We start from the raw sequence: 14,343 nt of genomic DNA, 5'->3' as shown, positions 1-14,343 counted from the left end.
CCGAGATGTTCGGATTTGTTTGGCAGCAGTCAACGTACATATTACTTTGCGATTAACGGGAATGAATAATAACAAAGTAACACGCGTGCCAAGTGCTCGGTGAGTAAGATGCCGGTGTGAAATTGTTACCGTATTAATGTTTCCGTAGATGACACGTTCGAAGCACTGATTAGTCGGTGTGTAGCACAGACCGACGGATGATCGCGATGCATTGAAATCGAAATACAAAATGCACTTTCAATCGAGGCTTCCTCCGCCACCAGAGATACGTCCGAATATCCTTGCAATAATATCAAAAATCTAAAACGATCGAGTATCGCGGCGAGAGAAGCCGCAAGGAGACCGACGAACGTGTGTACAGAGAGCATATGCGTTTACAGTATGTATACAGTACTCGAAAATCCTCGACGAGCGGCGAGTTCGTCGATTCCACGGTGACCAGTCAATGGAAAAAGTTCGCTACTGAGAAAACATACCGTAGTCGTTTAATAAGTACGTGCAGCCGCCGATAACGTGGATTAATTGCGTTTTTCTTTCGCTTAACCTTAGTACCCCATCCTTAAGTGGCTATTCAATGAACCGTAAATGTAATCCTAATTAGTATTGCACGCGCCGGCACACAGGGGCTGCTAAATGTCGTCCTCAACTCAGCCGTCAGATAGCGGCCCCCAGATTAATTCACGTATGAACTTAATTATGCGTATTATGCATTCGCGAACGATCCATCCGAGACCCACCGAGGGGCCCACTATATTCACTATACGACGGGTCGTTCACGCTATTATTCTCGTTCGCGGAAACAGAAAGGAATGTGTAACAAAGGTGTCCTTCTCGTCGAGCTCCGACGACTCACCAAACGAACTTCGTACCTTCGTCTCGTACCTCCAACCAGACCGATTTACTCCTCTAACTCTTCACCATGCACTCGAATCGTATCGTTCGTTTCATCGACCTTTTCATCCCTAAGACTTTCCATCAGCCTAACTCCTCTATCCATCTGCCCGCTCTTCGGACCAGCAACACGCAAACCGCACAGTTCTTGGTAATTTCTCCTTTCGTTTTTATTCGGTATTTATATCTACTATACTTAAAGATCTAAGCTCGTATTATTATCGTTAAGTCGGATGTATCGTTTAATCGAATATTACGTTCGACCGTTAACGCGTCGAGCTGTACTTTTCGGTGCTCAGTGTTGCTGAAATAGTTCAGTATCGTTGAGCCGAAAATCGTTCCTCGTTTATCAGAAGAACGCTCACACGAGGGCTGCCGTGATATCTGTCCCTCGAGTCCTCCAACGTGTAATATTTATCTCTACGCTGGGTGAACTCGCTTCGCAACTTAGCCCCTTGTCTCGACGTTTGCTCGTCCCCCTCAGCTTAACATCTTTGTCGCCTTCTCACAATTTTTTCTACAGATTGAATCGTTGACTTTCCAACTACTACTACTACTACAACGTTTTCTCTCGGGTGTGCGATAGAAAACTTTCGATTCGTAGTCTTCGTTTCGTAGGCCAACGATATGGAATTTGCGCGAGCGTCGATGGTCGTCGCGAGGTTCCAACCTCATCTTCCCATCGCCTTAACCCCTTATCCTCTTCCATTAGTTTCTTTTTTCTTCTTTCTAACTCTCTCTCTCTCTCGAGAGAGAGAGAGCTTACCCATAAACGTTCGACGTAATATTTTCTCCTAACGTTGGTTCGCTCTCGTGAATCCACGGTCTCTGTACGATTCGCAGCGCGCTACTTATCTGTCACGCGTCGACGATGAGTGAAGCAGAAGCAGCAATTGAACAAAGTGAACGGCTCGGAGACGAAAATAATTTTGTCATCGCAGTTGCACGCAAATTTCTCTTTAATGTACATATCTCGCTTCTACGCCGGTACAAAACATCTAATCGGGCTAACCATGAGAAACGCCTCCCCTCTTTCGTCCGTCCACGGACAAACGAGGGGAGGAAATTAATTATAAAATACCTTCGCTTCGATTTCGAGTACCGTCAATCGTTTCTACCGTCCCCACTTAAACCGTCGTCACGTATTCTCGCAACTCGGTCGCCTCGGTTCCCAAGCTGTCGTTAGTAAACCACGGGTCCTCGTACTTGGGCGCCTCCTCGCTGTGCGCTCTATTAGGGCCACGTGCCCGTTCACGAGCTCGCATACGAGGCACCTCCTCGCTTAACGATCTCTTGGTAATCCCCATCGTCACGGGAACCTCTAACAAAGCCTTCGATCTCGTCAACTGCGGTCTCTGTCGGCCCTTTGCTTCCTCGCTAGCCGCGCGAACGATCACGGTAGGTGGTATTAATCTATCCTCGCTCTGATGACTGCTCTCCGATCTCGCCCTAAGAGCCTTCCTCTTCGACATTACGCGGCTCTTCACGATGCTCTTCCTCTGAACAGGTTGCGGAGAGTATTGCTGCTGTTGCGATCTCTGCCTCTTCACGGGAGTCGTAGGAACCAGAGGTGACCATATAGGCGGTGACAGATCCACCGGGGACTGTACCTTCTTCGGCGGAGTTCTCTCCGGGGACTCGTCCTTCCAGCCGCCTTGATAGATCGGGAACGCGGAAACCTGGTTAAGGATTCTCCATCGAAAGTCCTCGTCGTCGCTCTTGCAAGGTGTCGCCTCCGGGGGCGGATGATGCGTGGGCGTGACGTTGTGGAAGGGCGACCAGGATTTCGGTTCCTCCGGCTCCTGAACCGCGAAGCTACCGCCGCCGCCACCACCTTCCGTCGGTGAACCGTCGTAGGGAGTCCATTTGATCTCGCTGATGTGCTTCGGTTCGCGTTTCTTCATCCCGATCGTCGGCAGAGGAGAAGCGTCCTCGTACGGAGCCCATTTCGCGCCTGTAATCGTGATTTCCGGGGATATCAACCTTCGCACGATTCTGTTCTCCAGTTTGGTCATCTGACGAGGATCCGGTTCCGGTGACATGCTCCTTCGAATGCTGTACTTTGGCCGTTCCTTCAGACTCTTGCTCTTGAATCCTTCCGTCGATTCCTGACTCTTCCATTTCGAGTCTTTCTTCTCGACCGGCAAGGAGAAGTGCGGTTTCATCGCCCACTTCGAACGAGCCTTCTTCCCTTCGTCGGGACTGGTCACCTTCTCCTTCACCTTCTCCTGGACGCCCCATTTCTTCGACGTTTGACTGTCGACTCTCGCGTGAGATCGTTCCAGCTTCGGTCTCTCCCTGACCCTCTCGGTTCTCACTAGCCTTGTATCCTCGCTGGCGTGCTTCTTCAGTTCCGGTTTCTCCGGAGCCGGCTGCGCAGTCGGCTCTTCCTTGCGCTCCACCGTTAACGAGGCTGAATGATACAGCTTCCGTTCCGGTTCCTGTAACCTCGGTTTCTCCGGTTCCACTGCTTCCGGCGGCTCCACCGCCGGCGAAGGTGGCAGCACCTTCGACTTTGGACAGGTGCACCTTGGCTTCGGATTGGGCAACACCTCCGGAACCTGCAACCACCTGGCTTCCCTGGCCATTCTCGTGTCGTCGCTGCTGTGCTTCCTCAGATCGTGCATCGGCGTTTTCAAGTAATCCGGCTTGATCGACCATTTGTCCGTTTCCGCGCTGTGGTGCTTCCTGAGATCGCCTCGCTGGACGTCCTGCGACTTCTTCTCCTCCGGTGTCAGGCTGTGACAACTGCATCTGGTCTTCTTGGCCAGGTCCAGATCGGTGCTGGACGTGTGCAGAGCCCATCGAAACTCGGTTCCGTCGCTGGCGCGTTTCTTCAGGTCCCGGATCGCGTCGTCGGGAGAGAGGAAGCTACTGTCGGTCCATCTAGGGTCGATGCTTCGGTACTTGCGGAGATCTCTACGATCCCGGTTCTCTGTCGCGTCGACCGTGTCGCAGCTGCAGGTTCTCTGGGTCGTTGGCGTTCTCTGAGACTCGAGAGGCGCCGGCTCGATAGCGTCCAGATCCTCGATCATGTAGGAGATCTCTTCCCGACGTTTCTGACCACAGGACTGACATCGTCCGCTCGGCTCCCCATCGTCGCGGCTAGGTCGATGATGGTGGTGATGGTGATGGTGATGGTGATGATGCTGATGAGGTTGTCGATGCAACGTCGAGGTAGAGGTCGATGCGGAGGGGTCAAGCTGCGGTGGCAGCTCCTCGTCGTCGCGACGACCGTCGTCAGAGTGTCGTGACGTCGCAGCTGTGCCTGTCGAAGCGCACCAGCAAGTGTGTGTAGCTCCGTCAAGCCGCCTTGGTGGGTACCGCGACTCCGGAGACGACGAGGCTTCGCTCGAGGCCGGTACCAGGCAGATTATCTCGATCGCCAGCTCCGCAGGCCTAATTCGAATTTCTCTTTTAATCCTTATTCCTACTCGATCGAACATACTCTAGCAATTTAACTCTAGCTCTACGTGGACTACAACGAACCTTCAGTTCAGTGAAGACCTCCGTGAAGAATCCCGGTTCGCTGTTAATCCGCAGCATCTTGGAGCTTAGACGATTCACGATCAGCAAGCACCTGTCCCAGAACTTGTCTTTGTTATCCTCGATGAGGAACGGTTTCAAGGGATAGCTGATCTCGTTGCCCATGTAGCTGTAGCTCAAGTACAGGCACGTTAACACCGTCGCCTGGAGCTCTGTCTCGGAACCTTCTTCTCCGTCCACCAGCTCTCTCACCAGCATATAAATGAACACAACGTTGGCCGGATTGATGAACGCGATGTCCTGTTGGAGAACAATCTACGTTAGTACCCATCCTCGATACCAGTACCAAACTTTTCTACATCTCCATCTGCCACTTTCCACGCGCATCGCCAGTCCTAGCAATCAAAGTCGAAGGCGACGACAAGACCCGACCTACATGGAAACATGGTGACGCGTAAAATCGAATTCCTTCGAGCAGAGAAGCCTAGACGGACATTCGATGCGTTCCTGGCGCAGGGGAGCGCACGTATTATTCCAGCACGGGCGCAGCCCCGCGCATTCGGGTTACGCCAAGTGCTTCTTCTTGGCTAGCAGTGCGCAGACGATACTTCTAGACCGGCAGAAAGGGATGATTCACGCTCGGTGTCGCATTACGTGCCACGCTTGCGAAATTACAATCGGCATTGTCGCACTCGACGACGGCCGCGGTCGATACTTCGATTGCCACGGGTCTTCCTTTCATCGCGGCCTCCACGGGCAAACCACGTTTCGCGGTCTGCTCCCCTGCACCCTGCCATTCGCTTATCATCGTCACACGAGCAGCTCTATCTCTCCTATTTTATCGCGTTAACTTCCCTATCTGCGTTTCCACTGACGCAGTTTTCGGGATCTACGCGTGTCTCCTACGCGAGTTTATTCAGCTGGAATCGTGACCCCAACGAGTGGAATAGATCAAGGTTTCTTTCGTGCGACGATTTTCATTTGCGGGCTGAAACTTTGCTAAACTTGTACGCGTCGGGTTATAATCTTCCCAAGTGTAATCGAATTAAAGGAACGTGGCGTTCTTGGAGTATATACGTATTTTAACGCGTGACTAAACGTTCTTCCCAAGACTTCGGAGCACGAATCCGAATTATGAACAGAAGCGTTAATACCGAGTATCGCGACCTATACGGCTATTTCCGTGCTCCGCGAGCTGAATATTAACAGCGACGGCTGAAGCCGTCTACTTTCGTCGCTTGTCCTTTAGCAAAGTCGTTCTCCTTGCTCTAGAAACCGAGTCCTCCGAGTCATTAGAGAATTAGGACACGGCGCGTAGGTCGACCTGGCCCGAGAGTGCACGGGCAAAGTGCATTGGCTCGTGGAGCACGCTCAGACCGCCGATGGTCCGATCATTGGCTTAACGCTTGCACAAAGGTACGGATGATCGTGCGGCAGCGTTCATCGAACTTAACTCGTTTATCTCGCGTGTACATCAAATTCGGATGTACACAGAGACACGCCCATGGTCCGTGGTAAACGATTAACGTCCCATCGGTAGGTTGGATACCGCAACGGTGACAACGGATTATAGGTTATAGCAATCGTCGTGTTTCGAGCATCGAAGTTGGAGGAAAAGCACACGGAACACGGGGAATCCTTTTCGAAATTAATCGACTTCTCCACGATTCCCCGCTGCGCTTTTGATCCGCATACACACACAGGCGTTCTCGATTTCATAATCAAAGCGGAGCGAGTCTTTGACCCTTCGAGCAATCTCTCGCCCCACCCCCGGAGTCGTTCTCCAATTACAACGAATGCTTTGTGATAATTAAAACGTACGGTGGTGATCACAGGCGGGGCGGTTTTTCCGATCGGCGAGGGTTCGTGTAGAGGGGCGGCGTTTCTTGCACATATGGATGCACCGACGGCGAGGTCCCGCGGTGACCTGGCAGGATCGATGCTCCCGATACTACACGCTTCCTCTCGGCCGGCGGCGATTTAGCCAGCGCGTTGTCGCCCCGCCGGTTGTTGCACCTCGCGTCACCCAGTCGCCACCCCGTCGCCACCCTCGTTAAGCGCGTGAAGCGTTCGCACACGGCTCGATGCGAACGAGCGACCTGATGCGACCGGGACACGTGCGACGATCAGCGGAGACGTCGACGCTCGTGCTGGATGCACCGGGTCGTCGTCACCGTGGCCGAGAGGCGACGTCGTTAGAGTTCGTTTCGACGGTGGGCGATCAACCGAGCGGAAGCTCGCGTCGGAGGGCACGGATGTTCGCTCGAATCGTAACAGGTGGATCCAGGAAGCGTGTCACGAGCGATAGCGAGGACAGGGGGCGAGATTTGAGACCGGAGTTAACGATATCGCGCGTCACAAAGGAGGAGAAGAAGATCCGCGAGAGTGGTGAAAAGAAAGCAAAGAGTTTCCGTGGCAGGCCGGTGTAGCCGGCAAAAGGAAGGAAAGGAGCCGGTCGATAGCTGGCAAAAAGGAGGAAGGTAGCCGTGTAAAGTTGTAAAAGGAAGAAAAAGGGTCTCGCGGCAGCTAAGTTACAAAACACCGCGCGCTCCGGTGTATAAATAGCCGGGCTATTTTCGTTTTTCAGGACAGATAATAGCTTTCGATATTAATTGATCGCAGTATCGGGGCGCGAGCACGGGGAGAGCAGGATGGCACGGCAAAGGAGGAGCGATTTATTTTTAAAATAAAGACCTCACCGAGGCATGTGCCCGATATGTCCGTGGAGTTTCCACGTGTCTTGGTCAGCTCACAGAGCCCACCTGCTCGGCTGTAACGTGGCTCCGGCAAAGCCTCCGAGGGTGGAAAAACGGCGACACAGAGCCGACGGGAACACAACCAGCCCGGTATATTCATCCCGGTCGATATTTGCCAGGGGTGAGCGGCCTGCATCCCTACGCGGACCTCTGCAGCCGCGTTTTTCATCGGCTTATCGAAGATTCAACGCTACTAATTGAATTTTCGGCGCCCTCTACGCCCGAGACGGCGACGAACCTTTAATTCCACCGATCAGAACCCGCGGAGGTACACGCTTTTAGCTCCAATCAACGCGAGGTCGCATTCACCCCCACCAAAGTGTCCCTTTGATGTCCCGTGGTATCTCGAGGGACCACTCTCTTTGGTCTAATTGAATTCGATCCTGCCTCGGACGATTGCTTTCGCCACGTGTATCAATACGACCCGAAAAATCGCTGAGAAATCGTCCTCCTTTCGGAAGACATTCGGAGAGCAAGAATGCACCGATCGCGATCGTGCAGATCTCTGACAGCGAGATAATCCGCGGATGATCGAGAACATAACGCGGTGCACGCGTCGCGTGCGATTACGGGTCACGATTCTCCGGAATTCGAAATCGGTTCGCTTGGCTTCCCGTTGACAGGAACAAAGATAGCGTATCTTGCACGTGCGCTTTCCCTTTGTCGTTACACCAGCCACACCGTGTACACGGGAAACGGTTCCATCGATATACGGTTTCCCTTTAACGGGATTCTCCGCAATGACGCTCAACCTTCTTCTATTTACCGTCTAGACAAAGTGGATTAACGTTCTAACTTAAACGATCTACGTGTTGCTCCTACTCCGACGTCTAGCGACTGTCAAACTCGCAGCGCGGTCACGTGCTTCTTCGTGACGAGCAAGCTGGCCAAAGAGAGAAAAATAGGTTGACATCGAGGAACGAAGGATCGATCGAGATCCGAAATGACACGCGAATCTTCTCGAAGACCAGGCTGACCACCCACAGCGGGCTGGAAACTTGGCAGTGTTTTCGTCGAAAGAGGATTATGCGACTCGTAGCGGAAACGCTGTTGCAGCAAATAGAACAAACTCGGTTACCTAATCCCGTCCATCGGATATTCCGGTTGTAACCTTCGAAAATTCCACGCTAACGCGAGTTACCGCTACTTTTACGTAATCCAATCGAAAGAATGCGCTTCGTGCGTTCGGATTTGACTTTCCTGTGCTTTCGACTTGTTTTCAACCGTGTTAAGCAAGTTAACGGAGACGAAGGTGAGTAAACAGGTTCGTAATTCGTTCCCGTCTTCCGTCTCTTTAAACCTCTCGTTTCGCTCTCAGTGGAAACTCGAATCTGTCAACGCGACCGCATCGCCTAGCGCGCGAAATCCGTCGACGCCCTCGACGCGAGTGTGTTTCTAGGGCGGGCTGCGTGTGTCACCCTTGACTGATTAGATTTCAGCACGTGCACGATCGATTTGCGGTTCTCCGTCGTCGCGTGGAAACCTCAGGCCGAGGAGAGCGTGCTTTTCTGTCGTTTCGTTCCCTCCTCGCGGTATAATACCATGCGGCATAATACCCGCGCGGCTTCTACGAAACGCCGAGAGCGAATCGAACGCGGAACGGCAGCGACGGTGAAATAAACGAGCATTTCCGGGGAAGCGAGCGTCGATAAAAAGGAACACTCGAAAAGCACGAGTACCGAGTACGCCCCGTGACAGTTGTCGGATAATTTGGTCGCGGAGCTTTTGCTTTTTTTCCGCTCTGTTTCGTGCGAGGGGGTACAATTTCCGAGAAAGTGTTCCGCCATTACAGTCGTCGCTTCGATGACCGTCGTTGTTATGCGCGCCACTTAACGTCGAATTAAGTGGCATCTGCAAGGAGAAGTGGCAGAAAGCACGACGGAAAATTATTCAGGGCATCTGATTGCCCCACTTGCGTCAAAGTCACCGCGAATCGCGAGTAATTATGCAGCGATCGTCCTTGCCAGCCTCTCGCAGTCCGAACTTTCAGGGCAAGCCTTACATCTTCACGGAGTTTTCAATTATTTCCAGCGAAAGTTCATTTTCAGTTCATTTTCCCTGCTGCTTTCTCCTCCTCTTTCCTTTTCTTTCCCTTTTCTTTTTCGCAAATATTTTCACGACGGAGCGTTGCTCGGTGCTAAAAATATTTTTAGGCCGACAATTTTCTATAGACCACCGATTTTTTCGTGCGCCAGCGGCAGATAAGAAGGAAAAATTCCGGCCGATATTTAATAATAATAGCATTTCGGTTTCGCAGCGGCGAATCGATAAAGGCAACTTTTACGTAACACTATTGGGGGCTTTCGATAATTCGACGCGGCTGCGATACGGTAGAACGTACAGCAATAAGCTTACGCGAAACTTCGCATCGACCATCGAATCTCCGTTTCTAGGCAGGGAAATGGAAAACATCCACCACTAACGAGCAACTTTCAACGACGTGGAAATTCTTTCCTACGGAACCAAGTAACATCGTGCAACTTTATCTCGTCGACGTTTCTCTATCTCTCTTTCTCTCTCTCTCTCCTCAACGACGTGGAAATTCTTTCCTACGGAACCAAGTAACATCGTGCAACTTTATCTCGTCGACGTCTCTCTCTATCTCTCTCTCTCTCTCTCTCTCTTTCCTTGCAGATTTCCCGAAACATCGGGACCCCTGGAAAACGAGGGGTGAGCGTTGCATCGTTTCGATAAACCCGCGCTGACAAACGGCCGACGAAAGCTGCAATTTTTTTAAGTAATCCCTTTCCCTTGGCTGGGAGCTTCTTCTCTCGTGGGTAAGAAGCTCCGGGGTTCGGGAAGAGGTCGTCTCCCCTTCGCAATTAAAACCGAAGGGTGAACGTCCCTGGCGAGGTCCCCCGCATATTTCCACACTGGCTAAGGGGTGGCTCTGCGACGTTGCCACTGCACGCACGTGACCCTAGCTCCCACCCATCACGCGGTTTTCCTCGGGGCTGCACATTGCTGCGCACATTTTCCGTGGCGCCTTACCCACCCCCTCCGATAGGCCCCCTATCGATTCGCCACCACCGGTTCTTTATAATTAACCGCGCAGCGTTCCAATTTCTGCCGGAGAGAGGAGAGAAAAAAGAGAAGACAAATACGGCGCCGTACGCGTACTACGCGCGAATTAGTGCCGCATGGGGGATGAACTAGGGAATGGGAAAAGCGTCCAGCCTAGCTATAAAAGGATTTTAGTCGGTTTATTATAGCGAGCCCGTGCGAGGAAAGTAGGTGACGAGGAACGGGTGGCCGATAGCGTAACAGGCCGGAGCATCGAACTAAAAATAATTCCGCTGATAATTGTGTCGGAGTTTATAGTTGTGCGCGATACAGAGGGACGATATCGAGCACGGAGGAACGGCAGGGGCCAGGAAATAGAATCGACCCCGGACACTCGTGGAAGGGACGCTGTGCTCGAGGTTCGAGCAAGGGCTAGTAGGATTTGGGGTTGGAAAACAGGGTTGCTCCGGAGATGATCGCTAAAGAGATCCTTTGACAGCGAGAGCCGCGGCTTTGCGTATGTTTGCCTGTACACCCGTGCACTCGCTCAGACGAATAAACACACGCACGTGGATCAGCCCCGTTCCCGCCCCTTATTACCGTGTGCGTGCATCCACGCTGCTGTCAATGCTACTTTCGCCCGCGAACGTCGGCCATCGTGAATCGTTGCGGCGAACTCGTGACTTTCGCATAGGTCGAATAGAGGCAAAGGGGGATTGCTTTCCCGCGTTCCTTTGCCGCAGAGAAGACGCTATTTCCAGTCGTGCAGCTTCCCTTAATACCCTCGCCTATTCCCCTTGATCCCGTGATCGATCCAACGGAGAAATCTCGCGTTTCATCGGCGTTAACGCAGCCCACTGGACAGGGGGGGGGGGGGGGGGGGGGAGGGGAGGGAAAAAAGGAATCGTTCGAGGTACGAGTCGAAGATCGATGCTGACAGCTGTACGCGAAACGCGTCGATGGAAATGTCGCATTTCGATCGAACTTTTGCAACTGGATTAGCGGGTCGAACGTATAAATATTCCAGTCGATTCGGCCAAGTGTTACGAATATAGTAGGGCCAGCTTTAGAACACACGCCCCGTTCTTCGATCATCCCCCTATAGACGGATACAGGAGACGGAGAAACGTTCCGTGATAGAAGAGGGTATAATCTTGACGGAGTCTTTAAGATAAGCCGGTTAAGGGACGATTCTCAATAGAAAGATAAACCGGCACCCTTGGACGCTCTTTTCGGGGGTGAGTTTATCGGACATGCACACCGAACCTGTCGCGTCTATCGATACAGGAATTAAGGGAATCGTTTGAAACGCGAGTTACCCAGTTTCCCATCGCTTCTCGATAATTTTATTCCTCGTACATCTGTTTACGCGTAACGATGAGAAGGTTTAAGGTCAAGATGTTTCCGAGCAATGGCGATAAAGCGCGTGGAGAACGCAGGTACACCGACGCAACGTTGCACGAAGAGAAAAGCCTGCAAGTTTTACGTAATAGCTAGAAATTACATCGTCGATGCACGTGGGATGAAATCGTTACCAAGGTGGCCTGGGACACGGACGTCACTGGTGACGATAGAGAAGCCGCTTGCCACGCCGAGTAAATATCGTTTTCGTGGCTAGAACGATGACGGTTCTCCACGAAAACACCTCGTGGTGGCTCGTAAGCCGGATAATCGATAATGACCTTCGTGTCCGGGCGGAAAAAAGGGACAGTCGAAGGAAACGAGCGTTTATCAGGTAGAGGAACGATTTTCCACGCGATTCTGGAAACGCAGCTCGCTGAGAAACGGGGTTGGACGCCGGGGGAGCGTTCGTGTCGGGTTGGCGGGTGAAAATAAAAGCGATAAATTTGCAGTGGTACTTGGACTCAAGGTGGTGTCTAATCGTATGCCAGTACTTGACCCAATTCGATATTCGCCGATACTTTCCCGTTTTGTTTCGTTCACGGTTATTCGAGAAACCGCGAACAATCGCGAACGGCAGCCTTATCGGTGACGGTTTTGTCGTTCTTTCCGACGCGATTCATGCTGCGGGCCCCGATGACGGAAGAATCGCCATTTCTTGCGCTTTCAACGTCTTGCACGTTGATCGACTTTCGGTAACAATACATCGAAAATGGAATTCCCCGCTATTCACCGTGTCTCGAGCAGCACGCGATAATGGCTACGCCCGATAGACACGTGAACCAACTTCGTACTATGCTCGAAGGACACGCGCCTGCTTCCTATACACCGAACGCTCGTTAACATCCTCGAAATACGTCAAAATCACCACAGTCGGAACTCCATTCGAACAAAACGACACGAGACAATACCCACGCGATAACGAGAAAAAGAATCCTTTTCCTAACGCAAAGGGAGACGAAAGTGTGGGTAGTCCCAGTGGCGTAGAATGTACATAAGTCGTGATCACGGTATTGGCAGAACGAACGCGAGATTTGACAGCGAAAACGAATCCCAGTCGAAGGGAAACAGTGACTCGATCACTGCTCGTGCGAATAGCAATGTAAACCGTGTGCAGCGACCGGTTGATCGCGCCGCGAAGTAGCATATGGACGCGCCTAAATGGAAGCTGGTGTTTCGTTCCGCGAAGAGCTTAATTCCCTCCGTGACATATTGTGACTAACGCGGTGGCACTCGTTACGAGTACGCGTATTCCCGTGGGTGACCGCGCGCACATGCACCCCGAAGCGTGGAAGAGTTTCGATAGGAAAGGAGTGGAGGGTGGTGTTGCGACGCGTGGCGAATCTCGTTTCGCCCAAGTGCCTCGACACTCTTCCCTGCACCCCAATTACGCATTGACTCGGAGGATGTCGACGACGATTCGACCGCGCAGCGGAATATCTTCCGGGCCAGAGGAAGCTGTGTTCCCGATTGGCGAACCTCGTTCAACTTTCGTTTCTATCGCTCGCACTTTCCGTCAGGGGTTAATGGCGACGGTAATTCGATCGTTAACTGTGAATCGCTCGGTGTCTGCCTTAATTAACTCGTTATCGCGATACTCCGACGACGGGCTTTAATCAGATAGCAGCGAGAACGCGCCCGCGCCTCGGATAAATATTAATTATCGCGTTATCGTTAATTGCTCGGCCTGCTATCGAGTGCGACCGCGTCGCTCGCGTGGAAACATCGACTAATTTCGCTTTCCCAACGAGCTTCTCTGACCCATGGCGCAATCGACACGTGGGGATGCTCTCCGAGAGGAAATTCGCGCGGAAAGTTGGGTGGACCAGGCTCACCTGCCAGCCTTGAAGCAGTAGACTCCTGTCGACGGTCCTCAGCCACATGATGGCGTCGCCTGCCTCGAAGTGTCTTAAACGGGTGCATTTCCTGTGAAGGAAGACGCCGAGGCATTTGAGCAATTCCGATGTCGAGGCTTGGATCACGGCTTTCCTTGGCTTCAGGGGTGCAGGCTTCTCGCACGTCGGGTTGTGCGTGGTGTGATTGTTGTTCGACGCCGGTGGTTTCGTCTGCTCCAACGGAATAGAGGATTAATCATCGTAAGAATACACGCGGGAGACGATGTATCTTTGATGGAGTGAAATGGGATCGGCAGCGTGCCGGGCGATGAATAATTCTTCATCGACAGGGGAGTCTCGACTTCCGTTTCACGTTGGGGCGCCTGGTCTGGCCGAATAATCGGGTTCCTTGCGAGGCGATATTACTTTACAGTCGGAAAGAAAGAAAATGGAGGAAAATACGCGCGTGCTCGTAAAACAAAGCAAGGGAAAGAACGAGTGCGATCGATATACTTTCGATCGTATCTGGGGTCAAAGCACCTTCGACGTTCTATGCACGAGACTTCCGAGTCGGTTCGAGGCTACTTCGCCGGACGCCTGCACGAAAATGGGCCACCCTTGCCGCAATCGCCACGTAGACGATTGCGTCGCAAGCTCTAGAGCCACGCATTCCACGTCTCGATACTTTTCAACCGAACGATCGCAAGCGTGCCGAGCCACTGGTTCCGTTCTCTTCGTGGAATATTCGCATCGACGGAACGGGCAATTGAAACTAGTGCGAGATATTTCGACACGACGTTTCGCGAGAGATACGAGGGAAAGAAAAATCAAGGATCACCTGAGGCGTCTGTATGTTCTTGTTCTTGTCGACGATGGGTATGTTATCGAGCGGCTGCCTGAAGCCAATGTTCTTGTTTTTATTGTCGAGCTTCTTCTTGTTGTTGTTCGCCGTGCTGAAACGCTTCCACGAG

The 14,343-nt window shown here is 52.2% G+C and overlaps 2 protein-coding genes across 2 annotated transcripts in view; both read right to left on the bottom strand.

Moving 5' to 3' along the window:
• Window positions 1–6: 6 nt before the first annotated feature.
• Window positions 7–3,947, bottom strand: LOC108555777 (titin). Its single transcript, XM_017911591.1, has one exon. The coding sequence runs from the start codon at window positions 3,924–3,926 to the stop codon at window positions 2,019–2,021; it is 1,908 nt and encodes a 635-aa protein (XP_017767080.1). The 5' UTR covers window positions 3,927–3,947; the 3' UTR covers window positions 7–2,018.
• Window positions 3,948–4,171: 224 nt separating this feature from the next.
• Window positions 4,172–14,343, bottom strand: part of Cdk5alpha (Cdk5 activator-like protein) — a 12,395-nt gene continuing 2,223 nt past the window's right edge. The window contains exons 2-5 of the mRNA XM_017911592.1: window positions 14,211–14,328; window positions 13,373–13,603; window positions 4,381–4,677; window positions 4,172–4,290 (exon numbers count right to left, since the gene is read on the bottom strand). Of these exons, the coding sequence (XP_017767081.1) occupies window positions 4,195–4,290; window positions 4,381–4,677; window positions 13,373–13,603; window positions 14,211–14,328 (742 nt within the window). The 3' untranslated portion in view covers window positions 4,172–4,194. The remainder of the gene's footprint in view (window positions 4,291–4,380; window positions 4,678–13,372; window positions 13,604–14,210; window positions 14,329–14,343) is intronic.

This window comes from Eufriesea mexicana, unplaced genomic scaffold (assembly GCF_001483705.2).
Source record: "Eufriesea mexicana isolate 0111107269 unplaced genomic scaffold, ASM148370v2 scaffold265, whole genome shotgun sequence".
Classification (NCBI taxonomy): Eukaryota; Metazoa; Arthropoda; class Insecta; order Hymenoptera; family Apidae; genus Eufriesea; species Eufriesea mexicana.
The sequence above is the reverse complement of the archived record's forward strand: the minus strand, read 5'-3'. Positions and strand labels throughout refer to the sequence as shown.